General features: G+C 37.6%; 1 protein-coding gene across 2 annotated transcripts in view; it reads right to left on the bottom strand.

Annotated features, from left to right (window-relative positions):
- PTPN2 (protein tyrosine phosphatase non-receptor type 2) overlaps positions 1–22,709 on the bottom strand; it is a 91,841-nt gene that overhangs the window by 22,391 nt on the left and 46,741 nt on the right. For both annotated transcript variants that reach the window (XM_039217245.1, XM_039217243.1), the window contains exons 3-5: positions 16,530–16,630; positions 11,138–11,236; positions 6,731–6,868 (exon numbers count right to left, since the gene is read on the bottom strand). In XM_039217245.1, coding sequence (XP_039073176.1) covers positions 6,731–6,868; positions 11,138–11,236; positions 16,530–16,630 — 338 coding nt within the window. The remainder of the gene's footprint in view (positions 1–6,730; positions 6,869–11,137; positions 11,237–16,529; positions 16,631–22,709) is intronic.

The following is a 22,709-nucleotide window of genomic DNA, read 5'->3' on the forward strand; positions in this document are numbered from 1 at the left end:
CTTCCTGTCTCTTAAAGCCTGCCTGGCATTCACGATCACTTCCTGGATATTCCTGATGAGCTTTATTTCTGACTAACTCATTATGAAAATGTTCCTAAGCTCCTGCCAGCTGCCTTTTGCCCCAAGGAGCACTTCAGTGCCTTCTAGTCTTTATTTCTGTAAACGAAGCAGTAACCCTCAAGCATGTCTCTACACAATTTCTCAGTTTCATTACAGGACGTTTTCGCAGGGAGAAGCCATATAAGCAACAATAAAAAAAGATATTTTTAATGGTTAAGAGCTAAAGATTATTATTGCAGCACTGTGCTTTGGGTACAAGTTTTCAAAATTAAAGTTAATTTTAATTTTTCAGAAAATGAATTTTCCTTTTTTTTTTTCAGTAGAGATTGAGATGCCTAAGTCCCAGACTTGTTTATATGAGGTATAACACTGATAGAATATAGTGCAGAAATTGTTTTTAAAATTTCAAATTACATACTTTTAGTGATTGATTTTTCTTAACATTCAGCTTTCATAATTCCAAATATACTCTGATCCACAGGCTCTCAATATACTGAAAGCACTACAAGATTTCTCTATCACTAATTAAAATGATCATTGGGATTACCAGATTTCAAATCATTTCCTTTTAAATTCGAGAGTAAGCCAGACCCTACAGGCTACATACTATATGATCCCACTGATATGACAGTATGGAAAAAGCAAAATTATAGGAATAAAAATCAGCTCAGAGGGTGCCAGAAGCTGGAAATGGGGTGAGGCTGACTACACAGGCAACCTGAGAAACTTTGTGAAGCTCACAGGGGGGAGGTGATGGAGCTGCTCTGTACTTTGCTGGGGGAGGGGTGTTATACAACTGAATGTACTGTCAAAACTCAGAACTATACACTAAAAAGATTACATCTTACTATATATTTTAAAGAGGAGGGATTAAATTTACTTTATTAAAAAAGATATTTAAAACACTCCAAATGAAGAAGGCTAAACTTCAGTTTCCTCTTACAAAGCCATAAATGGGCAGGTAACAACACAATACCAACACAGGAATGGGCTCAAGTGGCTGGTCTTAGAGCCCATGGCTAGCCCAGAGCCATAGAGAACTCAGTCACATTTTACTTTAAATAGGGTCTAAGATTTAAGTGGGAGTGTTTAGCCCCCTTTCCCCTTGACAACTGCCCTGCTGTGGTCATCTGCCACTATGCAGTGCTGACAGTGCACAGGAGGTTCAGACTTGGTCCATCTGAGCCTCAACCAGGTCCCGTGTGGACCTGCTGCAGCATCCAGGTCTGGGAGGGGTCGCACCAGAACCCCTCTCTCCTGCAAGCTGAGTTCTGCAGGGTGTGACCCAATGTTCCAACGTGGTTATATGCTCACTTACTGCATCACCTCCTGGCTCAAAACCTACAGTTAACCCACAATCCTGAGCGAATGCTTCCTTTTTCTTTGCTTGTATGATTTTTGGCAAGGCTAGCAGTCTCTCGATTTTTTTTTTTTTTTTTCAAATTCAGGTCATGCTGTCTGGGATACTCAAAGCCAGTTCCCAGAAATGTTCACAACTGTTTGTATGATGTAGTCTTCCCCACTAATAGATTTTTGAGAATCAGTCTTTTTCTTTCCCCTAACAGAACCAGATTAAAGAACTTCTTGAGAAGTTAATTTTTATTAATGTGCCCCTACCGAAACAAGATTCAAAATCACAACTCACAAAACTCATACAATTCCCAACAGACCACTTCGTGAAGCAATAAGATCCATATGCTTAGTACTGAGATAAAAAAGAAATGTTTATATGCTTGATTAGATCTCTCTTCTCTCTTCTTCATGTTGGAAAAAAAATGAGAGGAGGAAAAAAAGGACAGCCAAAGGCTAGAGAGCTAAAACACAATTCATATTTATTCCAAACAAGATCTACAAGTAGACTTTACAATTTTTGACAAACTCCTTATTTCAAAACTAGTGGAAGCACCCTTTTCTTCTCCCAGGTTACCAAATCACATCAGTCCACCTGGGCTGCCCAGCTGGCCTCTCATCTCCTCACTGTTGACCTCACACCCCACGCACACCTGGTTGCAACCGCAATTAGGTGGCTGTCCCCATCTCCATCCCGATGTGCATGTGCCTGCCAAATGTTCTCTGCAAAATGCTGCATGATGTACACTACACTGCAAAAAATGTCAGTGGTTCACTGCTCTTTTTAAGGCAAAATCTTATTTACAGTTTTTGAAGGAGAATTTTATCCTTGAAGAAGGATATCTAATTCATTATCTATGGAGGCCAGGAAGATAATCTGTGAACTGAATAGGTGTAAGACAATGGGGAACAGTTGGCATATGGCAATTTAAGTGTATGTTATCTAAAGCGATTCAAATTCAAGTTTAACTATTATTTTATACAGAGAGAGAAGAGTATAAATTTTCTAATTATTATGAAGAAATTTCTACAGCTCTTTGGTCCTAGGCACAATTATTTTCACACTTCAGGTATTTCCAGAAGTACCAAGATTATGTTCCCAGAAGACTTTCATTAGCCCAATTTTGTCATCTGTAAATTGTTACAAACAATACTTACCTCATAAAGCTACTGTGAGGAATAAATGAAACACTAAATGGAAAGTACCCAACCTATGCGTGCACATGGTAAATGCTTAACAGATACTTTTTCTGAAATAATTATACCAATTGCTTCTACCGTAGCCCCTAAAAATCTCCGATCAATTGTAAACCTCTCCACATTTTCAATGTTTTAGAAATATTTACTTAATATTTCACTTAATATTGCCTCTACACGAAGGAGTAGCAAAGTTTAGGAACCCTATCTCCTAAATACAGACTTTTTTTTTTATCAGATCTGTCTTAGTTCAGTCCCTCATCAATTTTTGCTAGGTTCATCACACAATCTGTATTAAAGATATAGTTACTGTAATTCATTTTGAAAGATGAACAGAACTCACCAGATCAGGAGGAGAGTAACAGAAACAGGTAGGGATGGGACTTGCATTCTAAGCAGAGAGAAAAGCAATACACAGAGGTGTGGGCCCCCAAGGAACAACCTATTTGAGAAGTGTACGACTGTTAGCAAGAACATATCCTGAGTTCCTGAAGGAGATGTTCAGGAGAAGGAGATGGAGGTAAACAAGGAGGAAGGACCAGGCTGGGCTGGGCCCTGGACTTCTGCACTGGCCACAGAAGGATTTAAAAAAAATTTTTTTTTTACGTTTATTCATTTTTGAGAGACAGGGCATGAGCAGGGGAGGGGCAGAGAGAGAGTGGGAGGGAGACACAGAATGTGAAGAAGGCTCCAGGCTCTGAGTTGTCAGCACAGAGCCCGATGAGGGGCTCGAACCCATGAACCGTGAGATCCTAACCTGAGTCAAAGTCAGATGCGTAACTGACTAAGCCACCCAGGCACCCCTGAGCAAGGTAAAGGGATCATGACTGTTTTAGAATACCACTCACCCAGTGCAATGCAGAGGGGAGCACAAAGTTATCAGGTAAGGACTCTTATCCATAGGGAGCTGAGAACCTTGTTATGGAGTCAAAGTAAATACATATACTGTAAAATGGTAAAATTCAAATTACGGAGAGAAGTGTAAGATCATAGCTGTCAGGAATGAGTGTGTAAGAGATAAGCTGAGAAAGACCTAAGTAAGGAACGGGCCACAAGGTGGTACCGAAGGATGTGCAGGATATAAACAGGCAGAGAAGAGAAGATGACATTCCAGGTGGGATAAATTGTTTAAACTACTTTGAATCAAATCCCAGGTGAGCATCATACTAATTAGGCACTCATCCTGTTTTGGGCAACTCTACAGGGACAGAGAAATAGAAGGCAGCCAGCATTACAACAGTATTCCTGGAACTTGATAAACATAAAGCTGGCCAACAATATTATGGAAAATAATGAAGGGCAACTAAAAGGAAAATCCTCAAAGACAAATAAGCACTCTACATCACCTTATATTTTAAAAGCCCTACAAAACCTTCTCTGTAGCTCAAGCCACAGGGCCACTTTAAAAGCAGAGATGGAATCTCTTGATTCAGGGGCAAAAATTCAAACTCTCAGCTCTGACGAAGACACTAGGAAGCACTACTGGTGTGTGGCTCTACTGCTCTCTTAGACCAGAGGTCTCTAAAAGAGTAGGGCCCGCACAGACAATAGCCCTGGCCTCAGATTTGTTAATACATACAAGTCACACTCCTTTAGAAGCAAACTGGTTCTCTGCAGCTCAGGGAATGGTAAAATTCAAATTATGGAGAGAAGTGTAAGATCATAGCTGTTGTGAGGTGAGGGTGAGGTGGCTCAGAGTGAGGTGGGCGACCACTCACCTACTGCATTATCACCTTTCTCTGTCCTTTGGTATTTGTCTCCCTCAGCTTGTTCTTGTCAATTGCCCTTGCTCCTGCAGTCCTTCCCAACTAAATAATATTACAAAGGCAACAGATACACACAACTAATGCTAATAATTATGACTCCTGCACAGAGTCCTAGGCCTATTACAGCATTAACTCACCTGATCCTTATAGCAACCCTATGAGGTATGTGTGTCCTTATCCTCATTCTGTAGATGAGAAACTGAGGCACAGGGAATATGTAAGTGGGACCAATCATACAGCCAGGATTGGTAGAGCTGGGATTTAAACTCAGACCATCTGGTTCCAGAGCTGAAATACCTAGCCAAATGCAATTCTGCTTCTCACACTGAAATGTTACTTTATTCTTCTAACATTCCTAGCTCTTACCAAAGACTGTGAAGTAGGATGTAAACATAATAGTGCTATTAATTATGGTAGACTCTGAACCCAGGCCAATAGGAAATCTCACAGTTGTTAGCAACTAAAACACAGTTTTGGCTAGTGGTTAGCCAGTTCACATGCTGGCCTCAAATCCAGAAAGATGCCTTAGAACCAAAAGTTTTCCTTTACTTTGGCAATTCATACTTTTTTCAAAAGACTTAGCCCCATGTCATTACAAGTCAGGAGATTTGGATTTGAGTTCTAGAACCTGTCACTTATTAGCTGAGTAATCAATCGATCTCCAGAAAAATTCCTATAACCTAATGGACTTTAGGTTTTTAAAAAAATACATGAAATACAGATATTAAGAATATCTACTCTATGAAATTATAGGAGGAATATGGGTCAAATGATATATATGTAAACGTGCTTTGCAAAATGATAAAATGCAAAAGTCTATTTATACCTCACATATTTTATTATGTGAGGTATACTCAACTCTTAATTAGGATAGGTTTCAGAAACAGGGAAAAACATCTATGACCCTCTCTGTCCAAATTAATTTTAATGCCAGAAGCAGATGAGGTACTTGGGATAAATACCAAGAGAAGATGAGTCAGAGAAGTATGAGAAGTTTATGGAAAAGCAGTTCTGTTTCTGGGAATCAGCACTGCACAATCTAGTATCAAACAGTTATTGATGTATCTCAGGGCAACCTAAGACATATGTAAATGGAAGAGCTGGTGCAAAGTAACTACAGTAAGGGAAATTTATAAATAAATCTAAGCCTTGTGAGTCCCAACCCTGAGACTTCTTAGATAACCTAAGCAATCACATGAAAAGCTTAGTGATGGATGTCATGGGAAGTTGGGCCTGGGCCCTAAGCACAGTTTGCACCTCTGCTTAGAGTGGGCAGCAAAAAACAGAGGGGTTCCAGGAGATCAACTATACAAGGTATTTCTACATAACTAAAAGTGTGTGTGTGTGTGTGTGTGTGTGTGTGTGCGCGTGCGCATGCAAGCGTGCACGCGTGAGTGCACTTTATATATCCCTTCTCTTCTCTATAAAGCTTTTTTTTGATCAATGATCACACGTTAATCACTTAATTCAGTTAATGGTTAACTGAAACAGATATACTCCTGAAATTATTTTTTGGCAAACATTTTCCTATTTACTAGTTTTCCTAGCTCCTAAGAGCATCTCAGAATCACTCTCATTTCATATTTCCCCATTATCCTGATCACAGCACAAAGGCAAAACCAGGAGGTGGTAAAAGGGGGTAGAAATGTACTGATCCTCAGCTTGACAGCAGCAGGCTCACAATCCACCAGCACACGTATCTCAACCAAGAAATAAGAAACAATTCTTAGATTTCTGGGAAAGATCCAAATAAATATTCTTGAGATCATATGTTAAACTTATTTCACCATTTCCCTCAAATTTCTCTGTGGTGAAATCATTCAAATGAACAACATTCCGGTAAGTTATTTTCGTGAATAGCCTGCTACTCTTGCAAGTACCAAGTGCTGCAGTGTTTACTGGGCACCTAGTCTGCATCAGGTGCTTTGCGTACACATCTTCATTTGATCGTCACGACAGCCCTGAAAGGGAGTTATTATAATCTCCGCTTTACAGATTAGGAAAGGATGAGGGAAGCTGAGAAACAGGTCCCACAGGACATTTAAACTCAACAACAGAGCTGGGATTTGAATCCAGGTTGGTCTGATTCTAAAGCTCTCTCTCTTAATCCCCAAGAAATTTTAATAAATTATCTTCAATCCTCATATATCAAGCTGAACTTTAAAATTCTTAGTTTCTAGATTTTCTCAAGAGTCCTCAGAGAGCTACCACATATACAAAACACAACAATTATGATTATATACTATAACAGATAATAACAAAATGTATGTGCAGCCCCAAACTTCAAATCTAAGGACAAAGAATAATTCTGAAAACCAGCATATAAGGTCCCATCTTTAGGGCATGAAAAGTCTTACATTGATATTTTCTAACTGGAGTAGATGTACTGTATAATATGACTTCACATCTTCTGACAAGAACTTCACACTGAATCCTGTTTCTTTAAATAGCATCTCTCGGTCGTCTTTTGTTGGCCAGTACTGTGCACATTTAACCTAAATTTAAGAATATGTTATTAGTTTATAGACATTATGAAACCGTGAAAAGCTGGGAAAGGAAGACAAACCACACACATTCATGCCATATTTTTTCCATGTACCCAAATCTATGAACAGTTACACTATATTTGTTGCTTAATGTATTTTAATAAGATTGACATTTTTATAAAAGCAGGTTTATACAATGTTCCTGTAACTTTTACTAAAAAAGCCATAAACAGGTAGGTATGTTCATAAAATAAAATGAGTCTGTCATTTTGAAAGCACGATCACCTAAAGTTTAACATCATATTGGCATTCACTTTACATTCTGAAAAGTATCAACCTCTTGTAGGAATCTTTTTTCAAGCAGTATTGAAAAGGCTTTATTTTACAAGTATTTTCTAAAAATACCTATGAATCTGCTACTAAATACTACCTATTCTAGAAATAACACTGTATGTTAACTTACTAAAAGGAAGTCAGAGGAGTGAATCAGAAGATAAGCTCTCTCTACCTAGAGTTGTCAGATTTTGGCAGAACTACTGAGATGGAATTCCTATTTGTGACAATAAAAGCATCTTCCCCAAAGCCAAATTATGAAGACAGCAGACTGAGGCAAGATGAGATAAAGAGCCACTTCATTAGGAAAAAGACACCAGAAAAACAACCTTATAAAAATATGGTTATTTCTCCCTTTCCAAATCACAAAAACAGCTACAAATCACAAACAGTAACAATACCCACAAACAAATGAATACTATGAGCTGGTACTTTCAAAGGTGCTAAAAGACATTTTAAATATGATACAAGAAGTGAAAGTGTAAATCAGAATGAGAAAAACTCAGAAACGAGGTGATAGGAAACAGGAAAAAAAAAAAGGAATCAAAAAACACATCATTTCCAAAATGAAGACTAAATTCAAAGGAAAAGAGGTGTGAATATATGCAGCAGATACTGTCTTTGGACAATAAAAGAAGAGAAAAGGATGACATTTCTGAAATAAAGATGAAGAGAGAGACAGGATTTGAGAGAAAGTGACAATAAAATAAGCAAAGAAAATCTAACATGCATAATTGGAGAACCCAAAGAAGAACACCAAAGCAAGCAAACAGTAAATATTAATTAAGTATAATCAATACATTTTTCTTTAAAAGTCACATAATGAAAGACCACACTTGGAAAAACCTGAACCAGAATGACCAACACTAAGACATATTTTGGTAAAATTAATGGAGTTTAAAGAGAAAAAATACTTTGGGTAACCTAGATAAAACAAAAATAAAAATAAAAGCAAACAAAAAACTCATGTGACTTAAAAATAAGATGTCCAATTGACTTTGGCAGTAATCTGTAATGCCAGAAAGAAATGGAGTAATGTATTTAAGTTGCTCAAAGAAAAACAAATGTGAGCCAAGATTTTATATCCTGCCAAAGTGACTTTTAAGCATTAGACAGCAGATAAACTGTCATCGACAGGTAAGAAATGAAGAACTCTAATGCCCCTGAGTCCTTCCTTAGGATCCACTAGAGAATGAGCTATCAACAGGACACTGGGGAGACAGCAACAAAACAGTCCATGAATATTAAATATATATTTACATGTAGAACTGAGAAGTTAAAAGGGATGTAAGAGAATATAGTATGTTACATACTCTGCAAATGTAGGTAAAGCACAACTTAAAAAACAAAAGAGGGAAAAATGTAAACTTGTTTAGTAATTACTTTGGTAATGGAGTTGATACTCTATGAGTATTTCTGGTGTGTAATATAGAACAAAGTTAATGAGTCATTATAAGATAGTCTTTATCTGCAGTGTCTTTGAGAAGCAGGATTCATGCTATGGCAAAAGAAGATAACAGATATAAGGTAAAAGGGTTAAGGTAACCCCTACAGTTCTAAATTTGAATCGGAAGTATCATTATGAACCCTTGAAGTATGTTATCTAACTCACAAACATACTTTTTTCTTAGCTCTCTTCACCGAAAACGTCTAAAAACAATGACCAGCCCAGCATCGGTAAACATCCCTATTTTTATTGTCATCATTGCCCATTAAAAGAAACCAAGACTAGGGGTTCCTGGGTGGTTCAGCTGGTTAAGCACCGACTTCGGCTCAGGTCATGATCTCACACTTTGTGGGTTCAAGCCCCACATTAGGCCCTGTGCTGACAGCTCAGAGTCTGGAGTCTGCTTCGGATTCTATGTCTCCCTCTCTCTCTGCCCCTCCCCTGCTCATGCTCTGTTTCTGTCTCTCAAAAATAAGTAAATGTTTAAAAAAAAAAATAAAAGAAACCAAAGCTCCTTAGAGAAATGGCTGACTCTATGAAGAAGAGGTTAACATGAGCCTGCAACAAGTAGTCATTCCAGATATTAAGAAACTTATTAAAGCCTCTTTGGTTTTGACTCTTAGGTTTCTGACTCAGAGCCCAACTTGAAGAGATTTTTGCCAACCAGTGGAGGGATAATTTGACTACTAATAAGGATAATAAGTGCAATGGAGTGAAATGAATCAAAAATGTTTGAATCTATGAGTTCATAATAATTGATGAACACAGACCCTGCCCCCACACACAAAAAAAACCTAACTGGTCACCTACTGAGGACACTAGGAGATCAACTCTATTTTGAAAACTGCTTTCCCTATATAAAAGTGGTCAACTAACTAGAATGGAAGTTTCTTTTTATTTAAGTATTCGAACAGAAATTCAAGAAGGCATGATAAAACTGAAGTATCACTATTTCATAACCCCTAATTAATTAAGGAACTAAGTAAGCACTGACCAGTAATGACCACTAACACCATAAAAAGACATTATGGGTCTCTTCATAAACAAAGTAACACCACCCATGAAATAATCTTCCCCCAAAATATTAAATCTGAATCTTATTAAGCATCTAGATCCAAGCACCATAAATTTGATTTCTAATTTCCAGAGACAGCCTAATCTTGTTAATACAGTAATTATACTCCAAAAAGAGAGATAAAACTTAAAGTCATCTAGTTTGCAATGCTGCTCAAACTGTTCAAACAATGTCATTATCACTTAATTTTTAAGTTACACGGGAAACCATGAAAAAGCCACCATAAATAACTATGCCAACATTGCTGAACATTCTGGTATGCCACTGTCATTTCAGATGAGAAAGATAGTCGAATAACTAGTACCATCATTAAAAGCCACCAACTATGAATTTAGAAAAAAGTAAGAATCAGGGATCTGAGAAGTATAACAGTCCAAGATCTTAAGGCTGGTAGAGACCTTACTGACAATACTTTCCAATTTGGCTTCTTTGACAGAAAAAGAACCTAAAGCTACAAAAGTTAAAGACTTAATTATGAGTACTTGTTCAGACTGTACCTCAAGTTTTCATAAATTTATACATACCCACACTTATACACGTAAATGTAGATGTGTCTCATGACCTAACAGCCAATTAAAATTTATAAACATTAAGAAAAAACTCTGTTACTTTAGGGGTGCCTGGGTGGCTCAGTTGGTTAAGCGTCCGACTTCGGCTCAGGTCATGATCTCACAGTTCGTGGGTTCAAGCCCCACGTCGGGCTCTGTGCTGACAGCTAGCTGAGAGCCTGGAGCCCGTTTCAGAATCTGTGTCTCCCTCTATTTCTGCCCCTCCCCTGTTCACGCTATCTCACTCTCTCAGAAATAAATAAAAAACATTAAAAAAAATTTTTTTTAATTAAAAAGAAAAAAAACTGTCACTTTAATCTTTTACAAAAATGTCAAGATTTTCATAATAATAAATTATAAAAATTATTTTTATTAAAGTTTATTTATTTTGAGAAAGTGTGTAAGCAGGGTAGGGACAGAGAGAGAGAAGAGAGAGAGAATTCCAAGCAGGCTCTGCACTGTCAGCGCAGAGCCCAACGAGGGACTCAAGCCTGCAAACTGTGAGATCATTACCTGAGCTGGTATCAAGAGTCGGATGCTTAACTGAATGAGCGACCCAGAAGCCCCAGTAAATTATAAAAATTCTAGTAAAGCCTAGGGATTCCAAAGATTTATGTATCACTACTGGTCAATATTTGTTTCATGACATTTACATCTCGGAGGGTAGTGGTGTGCAGTTGTCACCTAAATGCTTATGTCAAGAAAGGAAAAGGACATACTAGCGCTCTTCTGGTCAGAAACACCCTGACCTCTAGGCTTCAGCAATTCAAGGCCAAAACTAATGAATGAATCAATATCCCAAAAGAAATATGAAAGCATATGTAAGCTAACGATACAGGCAACACACCAAGTTGTAAATATTAAGTATTACTCACCGATTCTTTCTCCACAACTCGGTTTAGCATGACAACTGCCTTGGTCTTTTGCTGCCAAACCATGAGCCAGAAATGGCAACCTGTATTAGGAAGTGGACCCTGTAAGATCAGACAAGAAAAAGTAGGGTTAAGAGATGGGAGATGGAACAAGGCTCAAAGAAAATTCCTTCAAGTATGTTTCCTGTTTAAAATAGTCTATTGGATCGTAATAAGTAAATCATGACTTTAAATCCATTTGAGTTAAAAAAGAAAACGGGTCTGTACTAGTTGTTTATAAATGATCAAAACTGACTTTAATTTACTTAGGCAGGAAAGGAATTTTTCAGGCTATGAGATGACTTTCACTGTTGAGGGCTGGAGAGCCCGGCTTTGGTAGGAACCGATGTCAAGGCAAGATTCTGCTCAAAGGAGTCAGCCTGGGACAGTGCTCCTGACACTGATACTCCTTTCACCTTGTTTTGCTGGCATCGCCATACTAAGGTGCATTCATTCATAATCTACATTCATGCATAATCTACAAAGAAACCAGAGTCCAAATCACGGGCAGATGTATAAGACTGATCATGTTCTAGCTGCAAAGGAGGTAGAGAAAGGAAATTTCTGTCCCCTTCAGCTTTCACAGCAGGAAGAGAGGCCCTGTCATGGATCATGGCAGTCTTACAACAGAAGAAATCTGTGCCATCACTAGCCAACCAACCACCCCAAGTTAACTAGAAAAAGAATTCCAGAAAAACCAGAAATCTCAAAGAACATGAACCACTACAAAGCTGTTAATCTACAAAAACCACAGCATGTACAATCTCAATAGCAGATTTAAAAGGGGCAATGGTTCATAGTACAACATTGCCATTGGGGAAAAAACCAAATCATATTATGTACTTCTAATTATCTTCACATTTTGCTTAATGGTAGCACAGGGCAGAAGTAAGGGCAAATAAGAGATGAAAAGGCCATGGCCAAATTGTAACTAATTTTAAAGGTGAAAGTGAGAGGTTGTACTGCAGCTAATAAGTCAGCACGCATCCCTTTCATGGGGCAGAGTGACGGGCAGCATCAAGGGGCTGGAGGCCAGGTGTCCTGGAGCATCAGTTTCCCATGTCAAACAAGATGACTCAAGTGGTTTGAGGCTGAAAGCATCTTTTGGGCAGTTGTATTCCCTAGTGTACAGCAGATGCTCTGAAATATTATTTGAATTAATAAATTCTAAGCTTCTGAATTATAAAAAGGCTAGAAATCTACTCGAATCTTGAGAAACTGCAACCAAATGTTTGAAGACATTGTTGTCCACAGTGCATACTATCTACTTGAGCTACTCTAAAACAAAACAAAGTGTAAAGATAAAAAAGAGCAATGAGAAAATCCTCAGTAAAATGAATGCCCTTTCTTTCATCTAAAAAAAGAGAAATGGATCTATCAATTTACCAGAGAAGTCACACCTTTCATGTATATACACACAAAAAACCAAAATAGGCTCCACGGGTGGTTCAAAACAGAAGGAGGGTGGGTTTATCGCTCAGTTCTTCCATCTACAAGCAATACTATCAATTTTTTAAAAGTCTTTTTTTTAAGTTTATTTGAGAGAGACAGAGATAGCATGAGTAGAGGAGGGGCAGAGAGAGAGAGGGAGAGAGAGAGAATACAGGCAAGCTCTGCACTGTAGGCACAGAGCCTGACAGGGCTTGAACCCACAATCCATGAGATCATGACCTGAGCTCAAACCAAGAGTCAGACACTTAACCAACTGAGCCACCCAGGCACCCCAATACTATCAATTTTTTCTGCAAAGTGGAGATTTAGACCAAGGACTGATATATATATTTTTGCTGTTGTTATTTTTAATTCAAAAAACTCAGAAGGAAAAGATGACAAAAATAATAAGCAACAAAGGACTATCAGAACAGCTAAGGTTTTAATAAACATACAGCATCTCTAGTTTTCTCTGTCCTTTAAAATATTCTCAGCCTTCAAAGAGCTTACTAAGTAAGGAGGCAAGGAGAAGTCCTTGCCCTACTAAATGAAACATATCAAGTGCCCCAAGAATTAGGGGTAAACCATCAGATATTCAGGAGTAGGAAGGATGCTACTGCAGGGCCTTAAAAATGATGAGGGCACTGATTCAGGGAGGGGTCATGGGAAGATGGGGAGGAAGTCAGGGTACGTTCCAAGCAGAAGGCAAGACACGTGCAAGTTCAGGGCAAAACACTCAATGAGGATGAAGTGGAAGTATGGAAGTGTGTAGGAAACCCCACCTGCAAAGTGAACATAGGAAACAGTCACCAAAGTTTTTAAGAAGTAAAGTGGTATGATCAGATTTGTATGTTACAAAAATAATTCTGGTGGCATTGTTAAAGATGGATTAGGATGGGAGGGACTGGTGGCAAGGGAACAAGCTAAAAAGCTGCTGCATTAGGATTCAGTACATGATGAGGGCAGCTTTAACCCAGGTGAGAAAAACAGGAAGGGAGATAGCTTGGTTAAAAGGAGAGAGAGAGAAAGAGAGAGATGTAGAATATGAAGAATTTGCCATGTCAATGAGTCATCTGGGTAAAAATATCCAGTAAAGACCTAGAAAATATAGGGTGGAAATTCACAAAAGCATAAAAAAACTGAAACAGTCTTCTGAGTCTCCCAGCTCTGAATGTGTGAGATTCTGTCAGGACATGCACAGCAGTCCAACAGGGACAGGATGCTTAAACACAATTAGGAAGGCATTAATCAGGCATTTTTTTATTGTTATGGGATTTATAATATTTTATAAGAGGATTATTATTATCATCATTACTACTACTGATAATAAAAAGTAATAACAAATGCCACAACAAACAGTCACTGGGGGGCTTACCATAGTACCAGGCACTATAAGAGTTTTGTTCAACATCATTCCATAGATACATAGATAATATATCAATAATAAAGACATATACTCAGGCTTGGGGAATTAGGTAGCTTGTCCAAGGTCACATGGCAATTTTATTATGCTAGTAGAGGTGAATGATTAAGAGCATGACCCATGGTGCCAATGGAGCTTCAAATTCTGGCTTCAGGTCACTTCTTGAATGACCTTGGTAAAGCTGTTTAATGTTCCTGGTCTCTTTAGATGATTCCTCATGCATAAAATCAGAGTGATGGCAGTATTTACCAGAGAGAGTTAGCCTGAGCCTTAAATCATACAAAACACAAAGTACAGAACAATGTTACAAAATTCCTAGCTCTTATTAATCTTATCCCCCACTACAATGTAAAGTTCATAACAGCCTTTTTACTTAATGGCTGTTTTATTTAACAATGCCTACCACATAGTAGGTACTCAAATAAATCTTTGTTAGATGAATGAACACCCAGTGAAGCAGCAGGACCAGGATTTGGGCACAGATACTATGAATCCAGAGTCCAAATTCTCTAAAGATACAAAGGTTGAACATATGTTTCCAGAGAGTTTGAAGTCTTGAGTGTTAAACTGAAAAGGGGGGGAAATACCTAAATCAGAATCCTGAGATACACCTACAGAATTTGGACTACAATAAGAAGAACCAATAAATGAGACTGGAAAAGGGAGAAAGAGAGAAAGAGAGGGTTGTGATAAACAGGGATCTAGACTAATTACTCTTTTCTATTTTTGAACATTATAGTTTTTTCAAATAGAAAGTAAATTGGAATTCTAAAAATGAGTTTATTAAAAATATCATGAATGCTCATAAGAAAAATGCCAGATATTACAAAAAGGCAGGAAATGACTTTTTGTCTATTTATTCCTAATTCTTAGAAGTAACCAATATTAATAGTATACGTACAATTTATTTAGCCAGTCCCTCACAGATTATTTCTAGTCTGATGCTATTAAAATTAAGTTTCAATAAACACCCTCACATGTATCTTTATGTCCATACATATTTAACCACTGAATATTATGAACTTTTAAATCTCTGCTGTCCTAAATGGTGAAAAGCGGTTATTAAATTATATTCCCTCATGAATAAAAATACTGAGTATCTTTTCATGTGTATATTGCCTACCTTTATATTCTTCTTTGAACTGTGAATTTATGTTCTTTGCCAGTTTTTTTTTTTTTTTTAATTTAGATTGTTTCTCTTTTCATTTTTGACATACAGGAGCTGTTTCATTTTATTTAAAATAATTAATTTTCATTTCCTGTCAACGAGAAATAGTCTAATAGAATATCTTTTTACTATATGAAACTGTTTTCTCTTTTAAAAATTTTTTTTTTAACGTTAATTTTTGAGAGACAGAGAGAGACAGAGCACAAGCAGAGGAGGGGCAGAGGGAGAAACACACACAGAAACTGAAGTAGGCACCAGGCTCTGAGCTGTCAGCACAGAGCCCAATGCGGGGCTCGAACTCATAAACCTGGAGATCATGACCTGAGCCAAAGTTGGACACTTAACCGACTAAGCCACCCAGTACCCCAATTCTCTTTTTTGTTTTTAATGTTTATTTGTTTCAAGGGTGGGATGAGCAGGGGAGGGACAGAGAGAGAAGGGGAGAGAATCCCAAGCAGGTTCTGCACTGTCAGCACAGAGCCCAAAGCGGGGCTTGCTCTCACAAACCATGAGATCATGACCTGAGCCGAAATCAAGAGCCAAACGCTTAAAAGACTGAGTCACCCAGCCGCCCCTGTTTTCTCTTTCAATAACAAGTTATTGTGATCCACATTTTTAAAAATCTCAAATATTATGAACATTCAGCTTATATTTAAAATTTAAAAATCATTAACTGAGAGATATAGCAGCACTGTTCATTAAGTCTCTGTCATCTGATAAAGGGAAGCTGGTGTGAATAAACCAAAATACTTTTTATTATCTAAGAATGGAAGAGTCGTGCTGGAATATAGGTGTGGCCAATGTGCCAAGAAGCAATCAGGCAGAATGCCAAAGGGAACCGTTATGTTCTCTGGCTTCCTAGCCAGTATTCTGGGCACCTGGTCTTACCACCCTCACTCCGAACAAAGGGCAGATACCCATTGAAGACACATTCAAATTCTCTGAAACTATATGTCAGAGAAGTGGGTCAAGAAGGGCTTTCATAGGGCCTCTGATTATGATACAAGTTATGTGAAGAGAACTTAACAGCATTAACAAATGATTTGTGTCAACGTAAAGCAAGGAAGAGAATTTGGCTGAAAAGAACTGGCTTAAGCCATTTCATTAAAAACACTTCCCTTCTTGGAACGTACAACATTAAAAAATTATTTTCATGTTCACATATAAACCCACAAAACATTAAAATGTCTACACTCTACTACATAAGAACAGAAAAAACCAAAACAGTGTTTCATTTCCAAAAGAAGTAAAGGCATACTTTTAGCTATGTTTCAAAGCAGACCAACCACAAAAGCTGCATTGCCGAGTATCTGCTCGACACCGTTATCACTTGCCTGTGTTAAGATGTAACTCCTTTTCGCCTCTTCTATGTCAACTAAACTGGCATTAATATAATCATTTTCAGCATTTTGCAGTTTAACACGACTGTGATCATCTGAAATAGAGAATGATAAACCATAATTGTCATTTCAAATTTCTCAGTTTTTGCTTTGATATTAATGTTTTAGGTATTTATAAAATGGTAAAAGAAACAAAAAAAGAAAAATAGCACCACAAGAGAGTTGCATCAAGTCCTAAGTTATTCCTTTTTTTGGAAGTATAAAAATGAGATCTTTTTGCTTCTTACTGTGGTACTGGAAATGCTTTTGTTTGTAGTAGGTAAGCTATTGTAACTAGAAAAATTGACCAAAGAGTAAAATATAGTAAAAGGAATAAAGCACCTACCTTCCTAAAAGTAAAAGGACCATTTAGAATCGTGGGGTCTAAGAACTGATAGATCTGCCAACAATAAAGAAAACTGGCCTCAAATAGATGACTTGATTTCCATGGTAACTACATTTGCTTCATTCCTCAATAGATCTGCATTCAGGGCGCCTGGGTGGCTTAGTCGGTTAAGCGTCCGACTTTCCCTTAGGTCATGATCTCGCGGTTCGTGGGTTCGAGCCCCACGTCGGGCTCTGTGCTGACTGCCAGCTCAGAGCCTGGAGCCTGTTTCAGTCTGTGACTCCCTCTCTCTCTGACTCTCCCCTGCTCATGCTGTCTCTCTCTCTCTCTCCTAGAAATAAATAAAAATATTAAAAAAAAAAAATAGATCTGCATTCAACTATATTTAAATAATTTTTAGTACTTAACTATATTTAAATTAAGTGCTAAAAGTATTTAAATACAGAGAGAATATTCTAATTTTTTTTAAGTAGGCTCCATGCCCAACATGGGGCTTGAACTCACGACCCTGAGACTGAGTCATATGCTGTATGACTCCAGACTATTCTAAATCTTTATAAGACAACTAAAGATGCCTCATTACGTAGACTATTATAGCACAACAGATAAACATATCTAGTTTAGATATATTTCTAACTTTTAAAAATAAAAATTTCACCATCTGCAACAACATGGATAACTTAGAGGGTAATACACTAATTGAAGTAAATCAGGCAAAAAAAGAAAAAAAGACCATATGACTTCATTTATATATGGAATCTAAAAAATTAATAAAACAAACAAAAATCAGAAACAGACTCATAAATACAGAGAACAGGGGGGCCTGGGTGTCTCAGTTGGTTGATCATCTGACTCTTGATTTCTGCTCAGGTCATGGGATCAAGCCCCGTGTCAAGCTCCACCCTGAACATGGTGCCTGCTTAAGATTCTCTCTCTCCCTCTCTCCCTTCTCCTCTGCTCATCTTCTTTCTCCCTCTCTAAAATAAAATTTTAAAAAATTTAAAATTTAAAAAATTCAAAATTCAAAATAGTAAGATTAATAAAATGAATAAAATACAGAGAACAACCGGTGGTTGTCAGAGAGAAGGAGGGTAGGGAGATGAGTGAAACAGATGAAGGGGATTAAGAGTTACAAACTTCCAGGGTGCCTGGGTGGCTCAGTCGGTTGAACATCCGACTTCGGCTCAGGTCATGATCTCATAGTTCGTGAATTCAAGCCCCACATTGGGCTCTGTGCTGACAGCTCAGAGCCTGGGGCCTGCTTTGGATTCTGTGTCTCCCTTTCTGCTCCTCCCTCACTTATGCTCTGTTTCTTTCTCCTTCAAAAATAAATTTTAAAAAAAAATTTTTTTTAAGTTACAAACTTCCAGTTATAAAGTAAGTAAAAGTCACAGGGATGAAAAGTACAGCACAGGGAATACAGCCAATAATATTGTAAAAACTTTCTCTGATGACAAATGGTAATTACACTTAATGTGGTGAGGCTTTCAAAATGTATATAAATGCTGAATCACTATATTGTACACCTGAAGCTAGTAATAATAATATATGTCCATATACTTTAGTTAAAAAAAAAGCAGGCCTCAAAATTAAGAAAACATATTTACAGCGTATACAACCAAAGAAGCATTAAGATACAAAGAGTACCTACAGATCAGTATGAAAATGACAGAGGCCCCATTTTAAAAAATGAACAAGGACAATACACAAAAGATTAATAAATGTGAAAAACATTTTTTTAAAATATTTTTATTTATTTCTAGAAGAGAGAGAGAGACAGCATGAGCAGGGGAGGGTCAGAGAGAGAAGGAGTCACAGACTCTGAAACAGGCTCCAGGCTCTGAGTTGGCAGTCAACACAGAGCCCGACGCGGGGCTGGAACCCACGAACCGCGAGATCATGACCTAAGCGAAAGTCGGACGCTTAACCGACTAAGCCACCCAGGAACCCCCAATGTGAAAAACATTTATTTAATCTCACTACTAATCAAAACATGCAAATTAAAATGATTTTTTAATTAAAAATTTTTTGTAAAGGTTTTTTTTCCCCAAAAACCTTTTGGAAGTGCTGCCCAGGCCATGACTAACCCCTTAGTAAGCACCAGATAAGACTATGTAAGAGAATTTTCAGATGCCCGGTTTACAGGTGTAAACTCTTTAAAATCCAAGGTTTCCATTTCTGTGAATGATGGTAAACAATGATAGCCAGAGATAAAAACAGTTCAATAGTAACACACACACACACACACACACACACACACACACACACGGGGAAATAATACAAATTTCCAAAATGCCTAACAGGTAAATTACAGTATATATGAAAGATGTACTACTTTAATGAAACCATTAAAAATCATGCTGGGGGGGGAGGAGTAAAAATCTCAAAAGATTTAGAATTTATGCCAATTTAAATATGTGGACTACAAAACCTCACCTTGTATCATTTTTTTAATGTTTACTAATTTTTGAGAAGAGGGGGAATGGGACAGAGAGAGAGGGAAACAAGGATCCTAGGCAGGCTCTGTGCTGACAGCAGAGAACCCAATGCGGGGCTCAAATTCGCAAACAGTGAGATCATGACCTGAGCCTGACACTTCACAGACTGAGCCAGCCCCCGGGCACCCCAACCTTCTAGCATTTTGATAGAAAAGGAGGAGAAGCTTTCTCAGGGACAAAAGTCATGTGCATACAACAGAATTAACACTGGCTTAGTATCCTAAATATACAACTGTCAGAAGCAAATAACTGAATTATAAACTGAACATATGTTTGATGTTTAACTCTGGAGATTACACTCAATTTAAGCTGCTCCCCTGAAGGAAATCTACACTAAATGTCCTTTCTCTCCCCACTTTTAAACTAAAAAAAAACTGTTCACATGGTCTCCATATGAAAGAAAATGTTAAATGGCTACAGTTTCACACATCAATTTATCTGAGCTGTTTCTGCTGGACTGAACCCAAGACCTCTGTAAATATTACATGTCATTTGCCAACAGGAAAAACTAAGATCTTGTTATAGTAAATCACTTATACTAGTGTTCTCGGAAAGATGATGTCAGCAAGCACTTTTTTTTTTTAAACAGTCACTTTTTTTTTTTAACAGCTTAATCACCCTTTAACTGTTAAATTATGTGAGATGGTAAAAAGGTCAGCTACTTAATTAGCAAAATAAAGACCACAAATCTCCTGTAAAACATATATCAGGAGAATGTATGCTTTTAGAATGCTACACAATCCCTAAAATTCACGTTCCACTAAAATATAATACTAAAGGAATGTATTTCCTCATGTTGTAATCACAGAAAACACAAACCCCAAGGGTTAATCATATCTATTGCACAAGTGAAAAAAGTAATTTGGCCAACAGAATCAAGAATCCATAAACGGTCTCTTCCCAGGAATTCAGTTATTTTACAGGTTGCCCTCCAAGACCCTTCCACAATTATGGAGGAAATAAGCCCAGAGAAAGACTTCTGGCTGATTGTTTTTAAGAATATTTGCCATCCTCCCCCTCAGGACCTTGAACTAGAATTCAGTTATTTTCCCGTTAGCTTCAAAATCTATACCAGCTGTCACTCCAATACATGGAAAATACTGAATCATACAATGGTAAAAGCACAGACACACTCCCTGGAGCCCCGGGGTCTGGTGCTACCTGAAAGGCACCCAGGGTCGTGCAGAGTCTGGCCCCAAACAGTGGCCCTGCTTCCCTCTAACATTTATTTATATAATCAACAAAAGCAAAAGAACACTGAATTTTCTAAGGAAAAAATTTTTTTAATTTTGCTAGATTAAGACTAAAAAAGAAAGGTAATCCTTAGGAAAAGTCCATAGCTATTTAGAGCTGCCTACAAATGGTCTCTGAACCTACATTTTCTCCTCAGGACGAATTAAAAACAAAACTCTCAAATTCACCTAAATTATTAGGAATTTTTTTAAATTCTTCTTTTCTATTAGGGAGATTAATAAAACTTTAAAGTGTATTTAACTTTTGGATTCCAAAGGAAACAAAAGTAAGACAGTTTCTAGAGTTAAATAAAACATATAACGTTAAAACTATCTACAAAGATAGTAACTATACAGAACATTTCAGGAAGTGAAACTATCACCGCCTTTTTATGAGAAATTCTGACTTTATGATTTCTCTAGCAATGATAACAGGCAATGCCTCTTCTCCAACTCAGAATCACTTCACGTAATGGCTTAAAATATCTGTGAGAGTGGACACAGGTCCCCTCACAACCGGGAGTCAAATGTTCCCTCTTTCTCTGCCAGTCGGCCCCAAATCTGTGAAGTCTTCATTCCAAAACAAACTTCAGACTTCTGAATTAGTACAAATACACAAACACAAAAACACCAAAAGGTTAAATGCTTTCTCCTCTCCCAGAGTTTATTCTGCCCAGAAACCTCTGAAATGTGACTGAATACACGGAATCCTCTAGCACCTGGGCTCCAAGTAATAAGCCTAAAGCCTACAGTACTTTATCATCATTCTAGGTAAATATATGGTTATCTCCCTCTTTATTATTTTTTTAAAAATTCAGCAAAGGTAGAAAAATGAAGACAGTTCAAACTACATTCCAAGAGATACTGAAAAGCAACCAAACCATGCTTCACAGGAAATCTTACTTCTCAACATCTAATAACACCAAAGGCTGAACTACTAAGAATATATGCTTTTTTTTCTTTAATGGGGGCATCATCTGCTCTTAATTCTTGTCACCAAGAGAATGAAGAAATGCAATATCCAATAGACCTGCAGCTTGTAAACTGGATAAAAATTAAGCAAACGTCTGATGAAGATTCCCTTCACCTCCCACCCTCAAACAGTATGTTTTCTGAGAAATGGTTTCATCTGTCAAGAAGTGACGCTCTAGCTGTGGCCTGAGCTGACAATACAGATTAGCTTCCTCTTTCAATAATGTCATAATAAGCCTCTTTTTTTTTTAAACACCCCTTCACTGGTTCACCTTTTATCATAATTGTAAAAAGATCTCCTTTTGGAAAGTTGGGAAGTCTTCCAGGTCAAACAGGAAAAAGGATTTACATCCATCATAACTATTCTCCCTAGGTTACACCAAGGCAGAGATAAACAACTGTTATCATCAACTGGGCAAGAAGACCATCTCCATTAGTATAGCATTGAAAGATGTTCCCCATTGATTCTCCTGTTCTCAACTAGGGGGAAACCGTAAGTTTTCAAATACTGATGCCTATATTCATATGTGACCTCCCTGCAAGAATGCAAAGCATTTCAGGGTGGCTGGTTGGCTCAGTGGTTAAGTGTCAGACTTTGGCTAAGGTCATGATCTCACCATTTGTGAGTTCAAACCCTGCATCAGGCTCCGTGCTGATAGCTTAGAGTCTGGAGCTTTTTGGGATTCTGTCTCCCTCTCTCTCTCTGCCCCTCCCCTGCTCGCTCACTCACTCTCAAAAATAAACAAACAAACAAAAAAAAAAAAACGCAAAACATTTTATAGATATATCAACCATCTTCCACTCTGTAAGTTAAATAATTGACACCAAAATATAATTATGATTTCCTCTCATGAAACAAGCAATGAGCCAAAAGAAGAGCTAGAATTAAAATCCAAGTCATCATAAGCACTACCTTATTAATGAAGAAAACATACAAGAGTTTAACATTTCTATTAAGTAGTAATTCCTACCACTACCTTAACTGCACTGCATCGTGGGAAGAAAGCTGACCAACTGATGCCTAAGGAAGCCAAGTGAGATGAGCAGGCTTCACTACATAGATGAAGAAGGAAGGAACACACACACA

This window comes from Hyaena hyaena, unplaced genomic scaffold (genome assembly GCF_003009895.1).
Source record: "Hyaena hyaena isolate Hyena2069 unplaced genomic scaffold, ASM300989v1 scaffold_673, whole genome shotgun sequence".
In the NCBI taxonomy this organism is placed as follows: domain Eukaryota; kingdom Metazoa; phylum Chordata; class Mammalia; order Carnivora; family Hyaenidae; genus Hyaena; species Hyaena hyaena.